The sequence below is a fragment of the Zingiber officinale genome, chromosome 2B (assembly GCF_018446385.1).
Source record: "Zingiber officinale cultivar Zhangliang chromosome 2B, Zo_v1.1, whole genome shotgun sequence".
Lineage (NCBI taxonomy): Eukaryota > Viridiplantae > Streptophyta > Magnoliopsida > Zingiberales > Zingiberaceae > Zingiber > Zingiber officinale.
In genome coordinates this window covers 139,173,279-139,192,066 of record NC_055989.1, presented here as the reverse complement: position 1 = coordinate 139,192,066, position 18,788 = coordinate 139,173,279, and the positions used below count along the sequence as shown (strand labels likewise).

At 35.1% G+C, this 18,788-nt stretch overlaps 1 protein-coding gene across 1 annotated transcript in view; it reads right to left on the bottom strand.

The window, feature by feature from the left end:
* LOC122048775 (inositol hexakisphosphate and diphosphoinositol-pentakisphosphate kinase VIP2-like) overlaps nucleotides 1-18,788 on the bottom strand; it is a 117,004-nt gene that overhangs the window by 76,335 nt on the left and 21,881 nt on the right. Inside the window, exons 8-10 of the mRNA XM_042610298.1 lie at nucleotides 14,569-14,673; nucleotides 8,644-8,736; nucleotides 8,061-8,135 (exon numbers count right to left, since the gene is read on the bottom strand). Of these exons, the coding sequence (XP_042466232.1) occupies nucleotides 8,061-8,135; nucleotides 8,644-8,736; nucleotides 14,569-14,673 (273 nt within the window). The remainder of the gene's footprint in view (nucleotides 1-8,060; nucleotides 8,136-8,643; nucleotides 8,737-14,568; nucleotides 14,674-18,788) is intronic.

Here is an 18,788-nt window from a genome sequence, read left to right as displayed (position 1 = left end):
GGTTGATGTTGAAAGTTAATGTTTGATGTTATCTTATTAAAGTTTGAAGGTTTATGGGATTTAATGTCGGAAAGGTTTAATTTTAAATGTTCATGGTATTTTTTTAAAGATATATATTAAAAAGAATGTGAATGTATATTTATTTCTTGTTATAAAATGTTTAAACTTGCCAAGTTTTTAGACTCTCTAGATCTATATGGTGCAGGTAATGAGGAGATGGAGGGTCTTGATGGATGAATTAGCTCGTACTTGGCAATGCACAACTGATGACCTTTTTTTAGTTTATGTCATTCTCCGCATTAGGATGTTGGATTTTCTTTTCCGAGTCGATGATATACATGATTGTTAGATGTTTTTTTTTTGTTCCTTTAATTGGTTGGTTGCACATTCTGATCTTTCGAATATTTATTTACTACCATGATGTTCAGACAGGATTTTTATTTAATTTCTTGTTGAACCTGTTCAAAATGCATGACTTCGGAGTTCAGTTATTTAAATTCAGAATTTTGGATGTTTTGTACAGTATGTTTTGAAAGCTATATGTTTTTTAAAAAAAAGGACGTTTTAGTTGGTATGAGAGCATGGCCCTAATTAAGGGTTGTGTCTACTGCCGGTTTTGAAAAGCTCAAGTCAAGCCTTAAAGTATGTAAGTTTAAAAGTTCAGATAATTTTAAATGTTTAACTATTTACTATGAGTTTAAGAATTTAATTGATATGTCATTTATTTTAAAAATACATGTGGTTTATGTGCTAGTTTTGTGTTGTGTACAGAAATGCCTCCTAGACAGTACGTAAAGAGGAATAGGGAGTATGATGAGGAGAGGCATGAGGAGGCACCACCTCCTCCACCTCCACTATCACCGCTGGCTGATATTGGGGATCGAGTGCTTCAAGGGATGATTGAGCTGTTGGAGCAGCACGTTGAGACTGCTCCCAGGCCAGAGGTGGTGTATGAGCGCTTCAGGAAGACGGATCTGAAGGATTTTACAGAACAATTGATCCACTAGTTGCTGAGGGATGGATTCGATCTATAGAGGTGATATTCAAATTGATAACCCTTGGTGATGCTAATAGGGTGAGGTGTGCTACTTATTTACTGAAGGAGGATGCATTATTATGATGGGAAGGAGCGGAGTTATCCATTGATATGAACAATTTGTCATGGGATGGGTTTAAGGAGGTGTTCTATGCCAAGTGTTTCACTGCAGATGTACGCACTCGAATGAAGTAGGAGTTTATGAACTTGAGGGGAGACTTATCTGTGGCTGAGTATGTGAGGAAGTTTGATCAGGAGTGTCACTTCAAGTGCCTAATTGCTAAAGACGTAGCAAAGAAGATGAGGCACATTATGGATGGACTACAGCCGACTATCCACCGTGACATCATGATGGCGAACCATACTGAGTACTCTACTGGGTTTTCTAGGGCCTTCCGAGCAAAGCAGGCTCCGAAGGATATTGCTTTTGAGATGCTGCTCGCTCTGAAGGATATTGCTTTTGAGATGCAAAGGAAGAGGTCACCAGCAGCGCAACAACAGCAACAAGGGAAGAAATCGTTCAGAGGGTCATAGAGACCTCAGGAGCAGCAACCTCACAAACCAGCCACCCCTAACACTAATGAAAAGCCCTTATGTAAGGAGTGCAAGTGCAGGCATTATGGAACGTGCATGTGGGGATCGAACAAATGCTTCAAATGCGAAGGACACATATCTAAGGATTGCCACAGTTGAAGCAGCCAGACACGACACTCATTACAGGTATACTTAATCATCAGTATTAAGTTAGTAGAGCTGATAATTTTGCATTATTAATGCATGAATCTTTCGGAAAAAAAAATATGAGCATGCTTCAAAATCATGAGAAAATTTGTGCTGTGGTCGATGTCTTATGTACAGGAAGAATCTTTATGGCGGGGTAGTCATTAAGGCATTAATAGATTTAGGGGGTATTCATTCTTTCATATTTGAGTCCCTTATGAGACGTAGAGGCATTCAAACAGTTAAACTTGTCGTAGGTTATACTGTGGCAGTCTTGTCAGGCAAAGAGCTCGAGCTTGAATTACACGGTCATGCAATTTATGTCGATCTTATCTTATTACCAATGCCAGAGTTTGATGTTATACTCGGAATGGATTGCTTGACTATCGGAGGTCAGTATTGATTAGACCAAAAGAAGAGAGTAGTTCTTACTCGAGGCATTGAGATGCTTAGCCTTGCTCAGATTAATATCTTGTATTCGGGCAAGGAAACTCATTCTTAAAAGGCTGCCAGGAATTCTTAGCCAGTTTGATTTCGGCCCCTATTGCAGACAGTCCATCATTGGAGGAGATAAAGGTTGTTAGGGAGCTTCATGATGTTTTCCCTGACGACATTATTGGTATTCCACCCAAGAGAGAGGTGGAGTTTTGTATTGTCCTTATGCTAGATACATTGTCAATTTCTAATGCACCATATCAATTAGCACCTACAGAGATAAAGGAGTTGAAGGAACAGATTCAAGAGCTGATAGAGAAGGGCTTCATTCGTCCTAGTTTCTACCCGTGGGGTGCGCCAGTCGATTTGTCAGGAAGAAGGATAGTAGTACGAGGCTCTGTATTGATTATCGGGAGTTGAATAGGGTCACAGTGAAAAATAAGCGCCCAATACCGAAGATCGAGGACCTATTTGATCAATTGTAGGGAGTCGCAGTATTCTCAAAGATAGATATTCAATCAAGGTATCATCAGCTGAAGGTGAAAGAAGTAGATGTGCATAAGACAGCTTCAGAACTTGATATGGGCATTATGAGTTTCTACTTTCTAGTAATGTCATTCGGGTTGGCATATGCTCTAACGATCTTTATGGATCTCATGAACCACGTATTTCAGTCACATCTTGACCCATTTGTCATTGTCTTCATAGATGACATACTGATCTATTCCAAAGATAGAGAGGAGAATAGACAGCATTTAAGGATAGCACTGTAGATTCTATAAGACCGGAAATTATTTGTAAAGTTCAGTAAATGCGAGTTTTAGCTAGAGAGAGTAGCATTCCTAGGCCACATCATTTCCAAGGAAGGGGTAGAATTTGATCCGTCGAAGGTAGAGGCTGTGAAAGAATGGACAGTGCCTAGAAATGCATCCGAGATTTGGAATTTCTTAGGCTTAGTTGGCTATCATCGAAAATTCATTAAGGAATTTTCAAGTATTGTAGTACCACTGACAAACAAGAATGCTAAGTACGGGGAGCAGTCTGTCAGAGTAGCTTTGATGAATTGAAGCAAGCACTTACAACTGCACCAATGTTAGCTATGCCCTCAGAGCAAGGGAACTTTGAGTTGTTTCTTGACGCTTCTAAGCTCGGTTTGGGCGCAATTTTGATGCAACATGAGAGAGTTATTGCTTATGCGTCTAGATAGTTGAAGTTGTATGAGAAGAACTACTCGGCACATGACCTTGAGTTAGCGCCAGTGGTTTTTGCCTTGAAAATCTGGAGACACTACTCATACGATGAAAAGTGCAAGATATTCACCGATCACAAGTCTCAAGTACTTCTTCACATAGCAAAATCTGAACATGAGGCAAAGGCGTTGGTCAGAGCATGTAAAGGACTATGATTATGATATTAGCTACCACCCAGGAAAAGCTAATATCGTTGCAGCCACATTGAGCCAAAAGACAGTTGTAGCACAGTTGATAGTACAAAAACCTCTATAGACAATACAGGCTACTCTGAGAGACCGTATTCGAGATGGGTAGACATCAGATGAACAACTATAGAAGTGGAGACAGCGAGACGAGACCAAGGGGTGCGCACTTTACACAATTGAGGATAGCATCGCTAAATTCAGAGTCGTCTCTGGGTGTTAGGATCAAATACCTTGCGAGTCGACATGATGATTGAGGCTCATTCCACTCCGTATTCCATTCATCCTTGGAGTACGAAGATGAACAAAGATTTACACCAGTTGTATTGGTGGTCGAGTATGAAACGAGATATTATACGTTTTGTATCTGAGTGTCTAACGTGTTAGCAAGTTAAGGCTAAACACCAGAAGCCAGCGGGAATGCTTAAGCCAATTCCTATTCTCGAGTGGAAGTGGGAGAATATCATGATGAACTTCGTAGTTAGGCTACCGAGGCGGGAGAGAGGATCCAATGCTATATGGGTGACAGTTGACTGTCTCACCAAGTTTGCACATTTTTTGCCAATGAAGATGACTTTCTCTATGACGCAATATGCAGAGTTATATATTAGGGAGATAGATTACATGCATTCCAGCCTCTATAGTGTCAGATAGAGACCCACGATTCGCTTCGTCTTTCTAGAAAAGTCTTCATTCTTCCATGGGGATGAAGTTATTGTTCAGTACAGCATTTCACCCACAGACAAAACACCAGTCTGAAAGGGTGATACAGATATTGGAGGATCTACTCCGAGCATGCGTGATAGACTATCAGGGAAGTTGGGAGAAGAAGCTACCGCTTGTAGAGTTTACCTATAACAACAGTTTTCAGTAGTATAGGTGTGGCTCCATACGAAGCCTTATACGGGAGAAAGTGCAGATCTCCTATCCATTGGGACGAAGTAGGGGAAAGGACATAGATGAGCCTGGATATGGTACAGCAGATAGCAGTAGTAGCCAGAATCCGAGATCAAATGAAAATTGCTCAAAGTAGGCAAAGAGTTATGCAGATAAAAGGAGAAAAGACCTCAAGTTTGAAGTTGGTGACCATGTCTTCGTGAAGATAGCACCCATGAAGGGTGTTTGCGATTTGGGATGAAGGGCAAGCTCAATCCGAGATTCATTGGGTCATTTGAGATCCTAGACAGAGTGGGAATATTGGCATACAGAGTGGCTTTATTACCGAATCTTACATGGGTGCACAATGTGTTCCACGTGTCGATGCTGAGTAAGTACATGTCGAGTCCTTCGCATATATTGAATTATGAGTTGTTGCAGCTTACACCAAACCTGTCCTACGAGGAGAAGCCTATGCAGATCTTAGGCACACAGGAGAAGAAGCTGCAGAACAAGACGATCAAGATGGTCAGACTCAAGTGGTTGAATCACTCCGGTCACTTGGGAGAACGAGTCTGACATGAGGAGTCATTCCCGGAGTTATTTGGTAAGTTCTAAATTTTGAGGACAAAATTCATTTAAGGGGGCAGGAATTGTAGTGTCCAAAACCCAGTTCACGTAAAATACTTGAAATACAATATTAAGAATGAAAAATCCGAGTTATGTAATTTATTTAATTAATGTTTAATTTGATTAAATTGAGTTTTTAATGTTTTATGTTATTTTATTGTTAAAGGAGAATTTTTTTACAAGTTTCAATCGATTACTCGATGCTTGGCCGAGGAAGGGGAGATAAGACAATTGAGGTGAAATTTTAAGGTTATCATAAATTTATTTATGTATTGGTAATTACATACTAACGGGCTTGATTAATTAAAATTTTAACTAATGAATTAATAGGTCGGGCCTAAATTAGCAGCAAACAAATATTCCCAAGCATTATATATTTTTGGGTGGAGTTTTGTTTTCGAAAATTAGAGGAAGAATTTTAGGGTTTCTTCAGCCTTTGTATCACCTCCTTCACCCTTAGAAACCCTTGAGAAAAATTGTCCCAAAAGTTTGAGAAAATTAAAGAAGCGCATTGTCAGATCGTCTCCTGTTGCTCTCCTACGCCTCGCTCAATTTTTCGCACGTAAAACGCTAAGGCAAGATTTCTAACATTCGTTTTCTGCACTATATGGATCATATTATGTATGTTTTGATGTTTGATGCATGATTTATTCTTAACGAATACGTTTTGCAAGAGTTGCGACGACCTTTTTTTTAGAAAATTTTGATGCTAGAATTTTCAAGAATTGTTGTTGCCTTAGGGACGTTGGAAGGGTGTTTGAGGGGCCAAGGAGGTGTTGCTATGTCGAGGGAAAGGGCTGGAGTCAAGGGGGCTGAAGGTTGGCATTGGATGAAGGGTGGGGTGAGAGGAGGTGGTCACGGCTTGGGTTGTGCAAGGGGGGTTTGATCGGGGCTGGGTTGTGCGGGCATGGTTCGATGAGGGGAGTTCGGTCCAATGGTCTAGCCGTGAGTCGAAGGGGTTAAGAAGGGTTGGGATAGGAATTGTTTCGGGTCGGAAAGGGAGTTGGTCGATGGTTGAGTTGAGATGATGCAAGCCGAGGGCTAGGAGGATGATCGGGTGACAATTTGCTATTGTTCGAGACTATAGGTTGTAGTTTGAGTTGAGAGGGGTTGGATCAGGTCTGGGACAACATCTTGAGGTGTCGGTAAGGGTCTCGAGTCGACGTCTAAGGTCCGAGATTGAGGAATTTAAGGCTCGAGCTTATACGGGTACGTCTAGAAGTGAGTTTGGTGGTTTTGTGTGAATGAGGGAGGCAGGTAGCATCTCAAACGTTTCAAGCAGCACGTTATTATGCCCGTGAGACGTGCATTAAGTATGCTAAAATATTTTCCGAGCTTGAGTGGCTTGTTGAGAAGTTCAGGGGTTTTCCGGACTCATTAGGGCCTTTCGACACCCGAATAGACTATTGAGAATCCTAGAACCACTCCGACAACCCTAGCTAAACTTTTCTATGTCTAAACACATTTAATTCATTTATTACGAGCAACTTCTAATTTTTATGGAAAAAGGAAAGGAAATTGTAATTTTAAGAAATGATTTTGATGCATGAAAAGTAAAGTTTTTGGAGCGATGTGAATTGTTTGTGACAATTTGAAGGGTAAGGCGTTCAACTTAGAGGATACCAGAATTTTTCCCAAATCAGAGGTAAAAAGGGGTTGTGGAATCCGGCTTAGAGGATATCGGTGAACACTACCAAACCTAGTACTATGATAAATGTTTGACCAAATGATCAGAGGTTGAGGTAAAGGGCCACATTCAATGATCTGAACTCACTTACATATTTTAATGTTTAAGGTTGATGTTGAAAGTTAATGTTTGATGTTATTTTATTAAAGTTTAAAGGTTTATGGGATTTAATGTCAACAAGGTTTAATTTTAAATGTTCATGGTATTTTTTTAAAGATAAATATTGAAAAGAATGTGAATGTATATTTATTTCTTGTTATAAAATGTTTGAACTTGCTGAGTTTTTAGACTCTCTAGATCCATATGGTGCAGGTAATGAGGAGACGGAGAGTCTTGATGGATGAGTTAGCTCGTACCCGTCAATGCACACCCGATGGCCTTTTGTTTAGTTTGTCATTCTCCGCATTAGGATGTTGGATTTTCTTTTCTGAGTCGATATACATGATTGTTAGAAGTTTTTTTTGTTCCGTTAATTGGTTGGTTGCACATTTTAATCTTTAGATATTTATTTACTACCATGATGTTCAGGATTTTTATTTGATTTCTAGTTGAACCATTCGAAATGCATGACTTCAGAGTTGAGTTATTTAAATTCATAATTTCGGATGTTTTGTATTGCTTGTTTTGAAAGCTATATGTTTTTTTATAAAAAAAAAAAGGTCGTTTTAGATTCTTTATCTCACTTGTCCTAAATCCAAAAAATCTAGGATTCTTTTCATATCACTAGTTAAGGTAGACATCATAAATACCAACTCATTAATAATCCTTGGAAAATTCTCTCTCGCTAATTTACTTTTGGAATGAAAATACTGTCAAAGCCACATCTGCACCCTCTGCCAACCTGCACCCTCCCCGCCTCCCAGTAAACCATCCAAATTATGCCTTGCTATAATTTGACCTCCGCATGCCTCAAGACAAATATACCACCCAAATCTTGTCTTCCAGTTCCAATTATATATATATCCTCAAGTGGTTCTTTATTTCACATGATGTAAAATCTAAGAATATCTAGGATTTTAATCCTATCAAGTCATAAATACCAACTCATTAATAATCCTTAAAACAGAAAGCAAAACTATTAAAGGAAAGAAAAGTATTTAAAATAGAAAACGAATGTTCATGAACTCAATGCATGTAGACAAACATTAGTTAGAATATCATAACAAGCACACAAGGCAAAGCCTACTAGAAGAACATAGATAAAAACTTATTTTTGTTTATTTGATATCATAGAATTTTACCGCTTGTTGGAAAGCACCACAAACTTCCCATGCCATTTGTTTCTCAGCAGGAGTAAGTAAAACTGGATACCTAACCTACAACCAACTCACATGACTAATTCAGAAAATTGATTTTCAAACTTACATTAAAGAAGCATATCAAATAGTAATTGAAGACAATTATGGAAGCATAGATATACTTGGAGTCATTATTTAAAAAGTGCCAAAGAGAAAAGGAATGAAAGATAGCAGATTTTTAACACAATTATCAAGTTAAAAAGTGGCAGAGTACAGAAACTCTTAACATTATATGCAGCTTGGAGTGTTTCATAAATATTGTATTAGACATAAACCACCTGGTTAACTGAATGAGATTCCTTTCATAAGACACATATTATGAATTTCTCTAATGGTGCATCAAATGAACAAAAAAGATATTTGCTTGTATCTTATAGTGCAACCATAATTTTCATTGCTACACCTACATGGAACATTACTTTGGCAGGCCATTGAGATAAAAAGCAAAATACAACCACATCAATAATATTTGGTCTAAATGTAAAAAAAATAAATAAATAATAAACAAAACGGACAAAAAACATGCCTCTTTCCCATCAGGATTTCTCATGACGACACCATCAACTACAGGAGATTTTCGTGCTTCCGCATGAGCATAATCTGGGCCAACAGTGTATACCTGTAATAAGAGATAAAGTAATACAAATTTCAAGCCCAAGTTATATTGAATTAACACATTTTGAAAACATAAAGATGATATAAAACAGTCTTATATATCAAGATTTAATTATGGGTTGGTAGAGAATTAAAAGAGTTGGATTACTAGAAGGAATTAGGATTATTTAAAGCATTATCTAGATGTTTTAATCCAATTTAGGTTCAATTCAGTGTTAGATTTGTTAGCTAAGGATTCTACAATGTGGAATTTGATTTGGTCTAGAATGAGACTCAATTCAAAATTGACTTGAGTTGTAGCTGGACCAGAATTAAGTCTATCTGAACATGTTTGGTTTAGTCGGTTGAGTTGTTCAGCTTTAGGGTAGGTTACTAACTAAACACTGAAAAACTATCTCATCTACACATCCCTTTCACGAGAACTCTTCCCTCACTCAAGCTGCCCCTCCATCTCACTAGTTACTGCCTCCTACATCCTCCTGCCACTGCCACGTGTCCCTGGGCAGACCAATGCATGCCACTCACTTGCCCAAGTTGCTTGTTTCTCAGCACTCACCTGTGTCCACTGCCAACAATCCATGCTGTCCTCACTATCTGCCACTTGCTTTCTTATTAAAAGCAGCCCCTTCCAACCCATCTTCCCTTCCTATGGGCAGAAAGAAGCAGCGATCTCCTTCCTCACTCCCTTCCTGTGTGATTTTGTGAGCAGGAACTCATTTTCCTTTTCCTCTCCCTTGAATATATTTGAGCAATGGCACATGCACATGGACAGCAACAAACCACCTATGTTTGTCTGTGGTAGCAACCTACAGAAGCTTATCAGCCATATTTTAGCATAGTGTTGGATTTTCACATTTGTTTGTTGTGGTAACTCATTTTATTTTCTTCTTCAACTCTGGCTGCCAGGGTGAGCAAGGAAAGGTTTCCCCTTCCAACTACAACATTTTATTGGGAACCTTTCATTGAATCACAAAATATAAGAGGAAGTAGCTGATAGAGTAGAGAGTTTTGGAATTAGCAGATTGTGTAAAAAAATCATAGGCTGAGCAGTGAACAACTGAATCATAGCAGATAGTAACGTAGTGGGTGTAAGCCATGCTTAAGAAGTGCAAAATTATAAGCTGATGATACCGTATCCTTACTAGTGTTTTCTTGCAAGTTGTTAAGGATCCTGATGAAGCAGGAAGTTAGGAAGGGACATTGATACACCAAGGATCAATCTTAGGGTGTATTGTTCTAGTGGTGGTGTATCCAAAAGCTAAAAGTTGAACAATGTTGAAATATTGATCGCTAACCGAAATGGTAATGTTTTGATACCGTATTATGTCATAATGGTACAGTTTCGATCAAGGTTTAAAATTTCGAGTTAGAGTTTCAATTTATAACAAGAATGGGATACAGTATTGGTACCATATCATGTGGTGCCGATATGATATCGATTCTTTTTTAAATACAAATTCAGTATAAGATTAAGAATTATGTTATATTATAAAATTATATTATAAGATTAAGAATAATTTGGTTCAATATTTAAACTAAAAATAATAGTATATTTTATCATATCAAGAATTATATTATATTTATCTTTTTTGTATTTCTATGGAAAAAAATTCTTAGTCAAAAAAGAAAAAGAAAAGATAAGTGAATGGGAATTAAAGAGGAACATTAAAAAATTTATGAATAAAAGGGTAAAGTAACTAATGAGAAAGAAAAAAAAAAGAAAATAAAGGAAAAGGAAAAAAGAAAATAAAAATGAAAGAGGGAAGTAATCAATCAGTAGGAAAGAAAAAAAAAATAAAGGGAAAAAGGGGAAAGAAATGGGGAAAGAGGAGAGAGAAAAGCACGGTTGTGGCCTAGCCATTGGCTCGTAGTGGCCTCGCGGAGGTCGTGCGGCCAGGCTAGGCCTCACTTGGTCGTCTTGAGGCCACCGCCATTTCATGGCGGCCTCACGGCCATATGCATGATATTAGAGTTTTAACGAGAAGAGTCGTGATTTATTGTTGTCCAACCCTCATCTGCTACTGATAAACTCTTCTCCTCTTTGATTTTTGTTGGCTTTTATTGGCTATATGCCGAATCTAGTGTTGTGCCGGTAGCAACGGAACAATAAATTTTGTCCATGTTGACCAACACGAAACTTTAAACGCTAGTTTCAATAGTTATTTAATTAAATTATTAATAATACATCATTTTTAATTTAAGTTGTAACTTTTAATTAACTTTTTATTGCAACTAATTATTTACATAATAATTAAGTAGATTGTTAATACATAAATACATGCTATGTTCTTTTATTTATATTTGTTGATTAATTTGATCACTCCAAATGATTTACACTTATAATATATTCAACTTTTATGGGTAAAATGTTCGAATAAGAAAAAAGAAAAAGAAACTTTTGTTGGTTCTCTATAAACTAAGGCATGCTTTGCTTTTGATTTCGTCAATGTTCTAAATGGTGGTTGAGACGGACGCCTAGGCACCGCCTAGGCGGGAGGTGGACCTCAACCGCACCACCTTAAACGGCACTGCCTTGTGTTTCGGCAGAGGTAAAGCATTTCCGATTCGGACTCGAGAAACGCGTTCGGATGCGTTGCCGAGCTCGGGTGATGCGTCCTGACACGCGACGGGTCTGAACTGGTCGCCGGGCTTAGGCGACGCATTCGGACTCTTCGCATCTGGTGATGCATTCGGACTCGTCGCGTCCGGTGACACGTCCGATGTCGAAACACTGAAGACGATCGTCGAATAGAATAAGTTTTTTTTAACTTAGGATTTAATCAAAATTTTAGATTAATAATTTTAATCATGATTGGGATAATTTAAATAAGCTTAATTAAAGCACAATAAAATTATACTATAAATGTAATATATATTATATATATATATATATATATTATTTTTTAAAAAATATATTTAGATTAACTTTTTAATTTTTAGTTAATCTATTTTATAGTAATTTTTTTTAAAAAAATTTATCCTTTATTTAATTTTGATCCTTTTGTTAATATATTATTTAATTATGTATAAAAATAATAAAAAAAAATCAACCGCCTAAGCAATGCCTAGGCACTGCCTAGGCGACCAAGGCGATAGGTGGTCACTGACCACACCACCACAGCCTACCGCCATTTACAACACTAGATTTTATATATTGGTCATTTCACATTTAAAACCACAAGAAATTCTTTATTATTGAGATATAATTCTATCTAAAATGAATGTACATTTTTATTGGTTTATGCAATTATATTTGAAATTTGTAGCATTTGAAAAAACTTTTAATCTTTAAATACCACTTTGTTACTTTGTTTCTTGTACTGTGCTAGAAAAAAACAAAATAAAAAGCAATGAAATAATTTAAACTTATGTCATTTAACTTTAATTTGGTTTGCTTGTTTCATGTGACTATAATTATTAGTAGATTATATATATATATATATATATATATATATATATATATAAATTCAGGATTTTTCTAATTTTAGGATGCAAAATATTATATTTTAGGTTAAATTAAATTTTGTAATTAAATTTATTTAATTTTATAAGTATAAAATTTCTAAAAAAATAAAAAATCACAAACTCAGCTTAATCAAGTTTGGAATTTTAGATTAAAAAATTTCAATAAAATTAAATTCAAAAAAAATATACCTTTAAATTGAACTTTTTAATAAAATTAATTTGTGATATGATTAGTGGACACCTATTGTAATCATCATGTATTTTTAATAATATCAACTCCCAGCGGGCGCATACCCTCGGGAAAAACTCCTCCCACCCTCTAACCACTTAGCGGTCGGCTATAAGCTGACTTCGTGATTTACCTTCTTTCACATAACCTAGGGACGGGCTGTAAGGGGCGCCTAGGGTGAGCGTAATCACTTTTTGCTACAATCTATTTTTAATGATATTTCAATATAATAAATTACAAATAGTGAAAAACATAAATGGATTATTTTCTTAATTTTAAAAAAAAATATTTAATTAAAGCATTGTGCCAATCTATAGTTGTTTCTTAATGCTCAAACTAAAGCTGAGAGAAGACAAAAGTTGACACAATCTCTCATCACTTGCTTGCACAATTTCTCTAGTCTCTCTCAATGTCACAAACGTTAGATACAACATAAATGGATTATTTTCTTAATTTTAAAAAAAAATTATTTAATTAAAGCATTGTGTCAATCTATAGTTGTTTCTTAATGCTCAAACTAAAGCTGAGAGAAGACAAAAGTTGACACAATCTCTCATCACTTGCTTGCACAATTTCTCTAGTCTCTCTCAATGTCACAAACGTTAGATACAACATAAATCATTGTCCATATTAGATATCAAATTTTACCCTATTTAAATTTTCACATTTTATTTTAAATTTTTTTTAATAACTAATTAAGCTAAATAAAACTAATATTTTTTTATGATGAGTGAGAGTCAATCTACGGAAAAAATGAGGGAATTATGAGATAATTGGTGTGAGAATTGAGAGTTTAAGAAATAGTGATTTAATATTGCAAGTAAGGTGGTGAGGCATACTAGTTTGGTGATTGTGTTTTGGAAATTTAATAGCAAGGTTAAATTAAAGTGGTGAGGCATGCTAGTCTGGTGGTTGTGTTTTGGAAATTAATAGCAAGGTTAAATTGGGTTAAAAGTAGTTTATATGCTAATATCATTGTATGTGCTGTATATGACTTTTAAATGAGCTATCATAGGATAGCATAATTATTAAAAGGTATTCAAAGACCTTAATAATGTAGGTTATAAAAAAAATATATTCGAGATATTTAAATCTGATTTAAATACATTTAATTGAATGTAATTTTAATCACATTTTATTAATTAAATTATTTAAAATAATTAATTAATATATTAATTTTAACTACTAAACTAATAGTAATTATAGGCAAACAAACTCATCTCCTTTTGACCCATGTCGTTGAATGCCCCTTGCATCAAACGTGCAGCCAACACAGTGTTGCCGGCAGTCGTCGCTCTTCTTTTGACAAATGAAGGCTCATGGTCTCCTCTTCACTAATGATCCTATTTCAAAATATGAAACCCAATGTGATAATGATGATTTCGTCACTTCTCTTCTAAGCAAATTGGTAGAATGAGCCAATTACTTATATTTAACTTCCATCAATTTATCCCCAAATCTCTCTTCTATTCTGTTATTATTTTTTGAATTTTAGTGAGAATTTAAAAGAGGTGCCTGAGAAATCAACTGGAATCAAATCCATCAATGCTCATCATGCACTCACTACAATATAGTTTCATGTGGAAATCATCTCTATTTTAGCTCTCTTTATATTAAAGGAGAAATCTTACAATGCAACATCCCAAATCAATCATGGATACCCACAGTTTAATAGAGCTGCAATATGCATATTGGTCAAAAGGAATGAAGGATTGACATTATCAACTACAACTCAATTAAGTACACAACTATGCAATTCACTAAAGTGAAACTTAAAATGTTGTTAGCTTCTATACTGACAATATTGACTCCAAATAACAACTGATAGTTGCATAGTGAAACTTATATTCTTCTGACATAAATACACATTCAAGAAGGTAACCACAATAATTAAAAAAAGATTTGGAAAAACAGATAGTTGCCTCAGTTTGCACTCTACACTAATTTAACTACATGGTAGATAATTTACAAGATGATTAGCTACATGATTGCATATAAATTGACCAGTTAGTAGCATAGTGAACTTGGAAATCTACAACTTCCATTCTAGAAGTACACTTAGATTTATAAACATGTGTTCTTAAATAGAAGATTATACAGAAATGAAATTGAATCCTTCACCGGATTACAAAGGGGTAGTACCTTCACATCTGTGCCACCAGTGGGAATGAACTCTTCATAAATATATGAACTCTCGCGTCTCACTCTACTAACTTCGGGATGGAATTCACTAGATCGGTTGCCCACCTATAACACCAAAAATGATATCTATTATAATCCAATAAATTTAACCAGAGAATAGTACAGTCTGAATAATAAAATAAATATTATTGGGAAAAAAAACTTATACAGGAAAACATTTTAATATAAAGTAGAATTTCATGGCCAAAATAGTAGCCCTAAGAACCAACTTGGAGCAAAGTGTCACTGTTATATGCTGATTTATAGTTTACATCCCTAACTCATTATCCCATTCATAATTGGCAAAATAGGTTGATACTGATACGGATTGCTCAATTGGATCAGTATCAGTAACAATTTGGTGTTTTTTAGAATTTGAAATTTCATTTTCACAGACATTGAGAAATTCAGGGGAAAATAGAGAATCAAAGACATTAGATAGAAACTAATACAATTACATTAGAAAATTAATGGAATTCATTGAAATTTAATGAAATTGAGATAACTTCGAAAAAATTGATTATCTAGTCATCCTTTTTATCCTAACTTGATCCTTAGAGAATTCACATGAGAAAATCTTTGTCAATGGTCAAACCCTTTTTTTTTTTTTTTTTGAGAAATTGGCATTTCAAAAAGATTAAGAATTTATAAGAAAAATACCAATTAGATTGCATTAAAAAATTCAAGAAAATTGATGGCATTCATTGAAATTTTAGTGAAACTGGTAACTTTGAAAAAATTGGCTAATCTAATTATACTAACTTGATTCTTATAGAATTTGCATAAGGAATAGAAAGTCAACTTAAATTGTTTACTCTTGTCACAATTCAAGATTCACTATAAGATCAAGGACCACTTAACAAAACCTTGTCATCGCTTAGAGCCAATGCGTCACCCAAATTTCAACTTGCTCGTATTGAAGAGCGAGAATCAATTCGAATATAGTTAGGCATTCAACTAAAATCTATAAGCATTAAACATTAAATAGTATCTTCTTTGTGAGAAAAATATATATATTAATAATCTACTGTTATTGAGTAAACAATATTAAAAATATAATTTTGTTAGCGGTTATAATACTTTTTATTATTTATTAGTTGTATATTCATAAATATCACATTATTTTTATATTAGAGTCACTAACTGAAAATCTAATGACATAATGAGTGTCTTAATATTTTGGACCATCTATTGTAATCTAAAATATATTTTTAAAATTATTAATTATTTTCTCATTTTTATTTTTTCTGTCGATTTTAAGTTTATTGACCTCTTTAACTATCTGATTCCAATACCCATTTTAACAAATGCACCATCAACATGTTCAATGAATGGATCTATTAAACTATTCTGTTAATGCTAGGTTGTTCCTTGAAAGGAATGCATTACAAGGTCCGACTTTAACATCTCGGCAAGGACCGCTACATCTTCAGAACTCGGGTGTAGTGCTAAATATGCAAGAGTTCGCATTACAAGGTCCAACTGTAACATATTGGCAAGGGTCGCTACATCTCCATGAGTTAGGTGTCGTGTTAAATAAGCTAGAGTTCTCACACCATAGGTTAGATAAGAACAAATATTAAAGGAAAACTAATAGCCTAAGATTTAGAACATGGAACATAAGAACCCTCACTAGTAAATCATTAGCGGCAGTATATGATTAGGAAAAGAATTAGTATTTTATATGTATAAGAGACAAAATAGGTAGGCGAGAAGACAAAGATGATAAAGAACTCGAGTTTTAAGTTATGGTATACAAGAAAGAATAAAACAAGAAATGGAATGAGTATTGTTGTAGATAGTTCGTTAAAGGATGAAGTTGTAGTAGTAGTTAGAAAAGAGGATAGAATTATAGCTCTAAGATAGTAGTGGTGAAAGAAACTATGAACACAATTAGCATATATGCACCTCAAGTAGGATTAAATGAAACTACCAAATCAGGTTTTGAAATGGCCTAGATGAAGTACTACAAAACATTCCGCTAAATAAAATGATTTTAATAGGAGGCGATCTAAATAGGCATATCAAGTGAAAAATGAGGAATATGAGAGGGTAGGTTATGGGTTTGAAACGAGAAATGAAGAAGAGAAATTATATTGCATTTTGCGATAACATATGACCTTATATTAGCTAATACATTTTTTAAGAAAAGAGAACAATATTCGGTCACGTTCAAAAGTGTGAATAATAAATCACAAATTAACTTTCTTATGGTTAGGAAGAGAGATAGAAAGATTTGTGAAAATTGCAAGATCATCTCTGGATAAAGCTTAACTACCCAACATAGGTTAGTAGGTTAGTAGTGTTAGATATGCCTCAAGCATAATATCAATAGAAGGAAAATATATACGACTCCTAGAATTAAGTGGTGGAAGTTAAAGGATGGGATGAGGCTTGATTGTTGTTGTATCTTGGTAGATCATTCTTTTAGGAGAATAAATCCTTAAGGCTAAAATTTCAGTTTCAATAACAATTTCAATCTTTAGGAGAAATTATATAGTACCAATACTGACGTATATCTATATTATGCTAGACTGTGTCAAAGTAAATTTTGGACAAACTTTACCTATTTATCACTCCCAAACTCCCACTTTGTCTCTTGACCAAGCAAAGCAAAGAATATATGAATATCAATAAATATTATGTAGAAACTTTCAAGGCTTATTATCGCTTAATTGCTAACTGATACATAGTTGCATATATTATATCTTCTAAGTTTTTAATTATGATATGCATGTTTGATTGATTATTTATAGGCATTTCACCTAAAGTTTTATTTTGGTTTAATGGCTTGAATTGGATTCAGAACTGTTTAAGATGAATTCCATGGGTGGAATTAATATTCTATTGATTAGGGTTGGTTGAGTCCACGTATACAGCTTCTTAAGTTCTTGATTTATGTTGACACATGATTGAATGAATATAGCATATGTGGTTTGTATGTGCAATTATGAATGAAGAAATTGAATAGTTAGTCCATTTGAATTAATTTAGACAAAATCAAATTGAATTAAAATCCTGAGTTTGAGGCTAGTGGTTTGTGAAAAATTTTAATTTTCAGTTCTCAATTTGCGAGTAAAAAATTTAACCAAATTATTCTGTGATTTAAATTTCTTTATCAATCCAAAGTAATTTCCTAAAAAGTACTTTGCATTTATTGTAAATTTAATCAAATTTATCAATGAACTATATAGTAGGAAGTTCTATTTGATGACTATACAGATCCACTAAGAGTTCCAAAATCATTCATATGACATAACAACAATCATGTGCTGCTAGAAGCAAAAAAAAATAGGAGATATAAACTATCAGATAGACAGTGTGCATGAACTCCCTATATTGACATAAACTAAGTGCAATGCTTACTCTTAGTTGTAACTAGGAGTACAAACGAATCGAGCCGGTTTGTGAGCTTTTTGAGCCGTCTCAAAAAATGTTCGATTAGTATTCGAAATTATCGAATTCGAGCCGAACTCGAACATGTTCAATAATTTTTTCGAGCCGAATTCGAACCCATAATATTTTGTTCAATTGTTCACGAATCGCTCATGAGCCAAACTCAAATTCTAATTATTTTTACATAATTTTAACTTAAATATATTTATTATTTGTATATATTAATTACCATATTATCTGTATATATTAGTTATCATATTATCTGTATATATTAGTTAATATATCAATCAATTAGCCTAATTATAGTTTTCTAAGATAGATTCCTAGCTTGTATATAAATATACCTCACTCCTCGATAAAGATTATCAATTCTTTTTATCTCAAATAACATGGTATCAAAGCAACCTCAAAATTAGGCATTCAAAATTAGGGTTCCATCTCCGCCTCTTCTACCTCTCACGTGTTTTCATCTTCGCGGCGCGTCACCGCCTCACTGTCACCCACGTGCACGCACCTCCACCGACATACCACGACCTCCTCATCGGCACTTTCCGTCCCTCCTCTGTCCGCGCACAAAGTCGACTCCTACTTGTCACCGCACCAATCGCTGTTGTGTCTGGCCTTCCCCGGCGTACAACACACGAGGTACTCCTATGCTAACCCACCGTCGCATCGGGTGCCAGCTCTCCTTCCACGATGTCGTGGTCTCAAATTTTGACTGTCGAGCAGTCATCGTGTCAGTCCTATCCCCGGCGACCGCCACCGCTGCTCTCTCAATACGCATC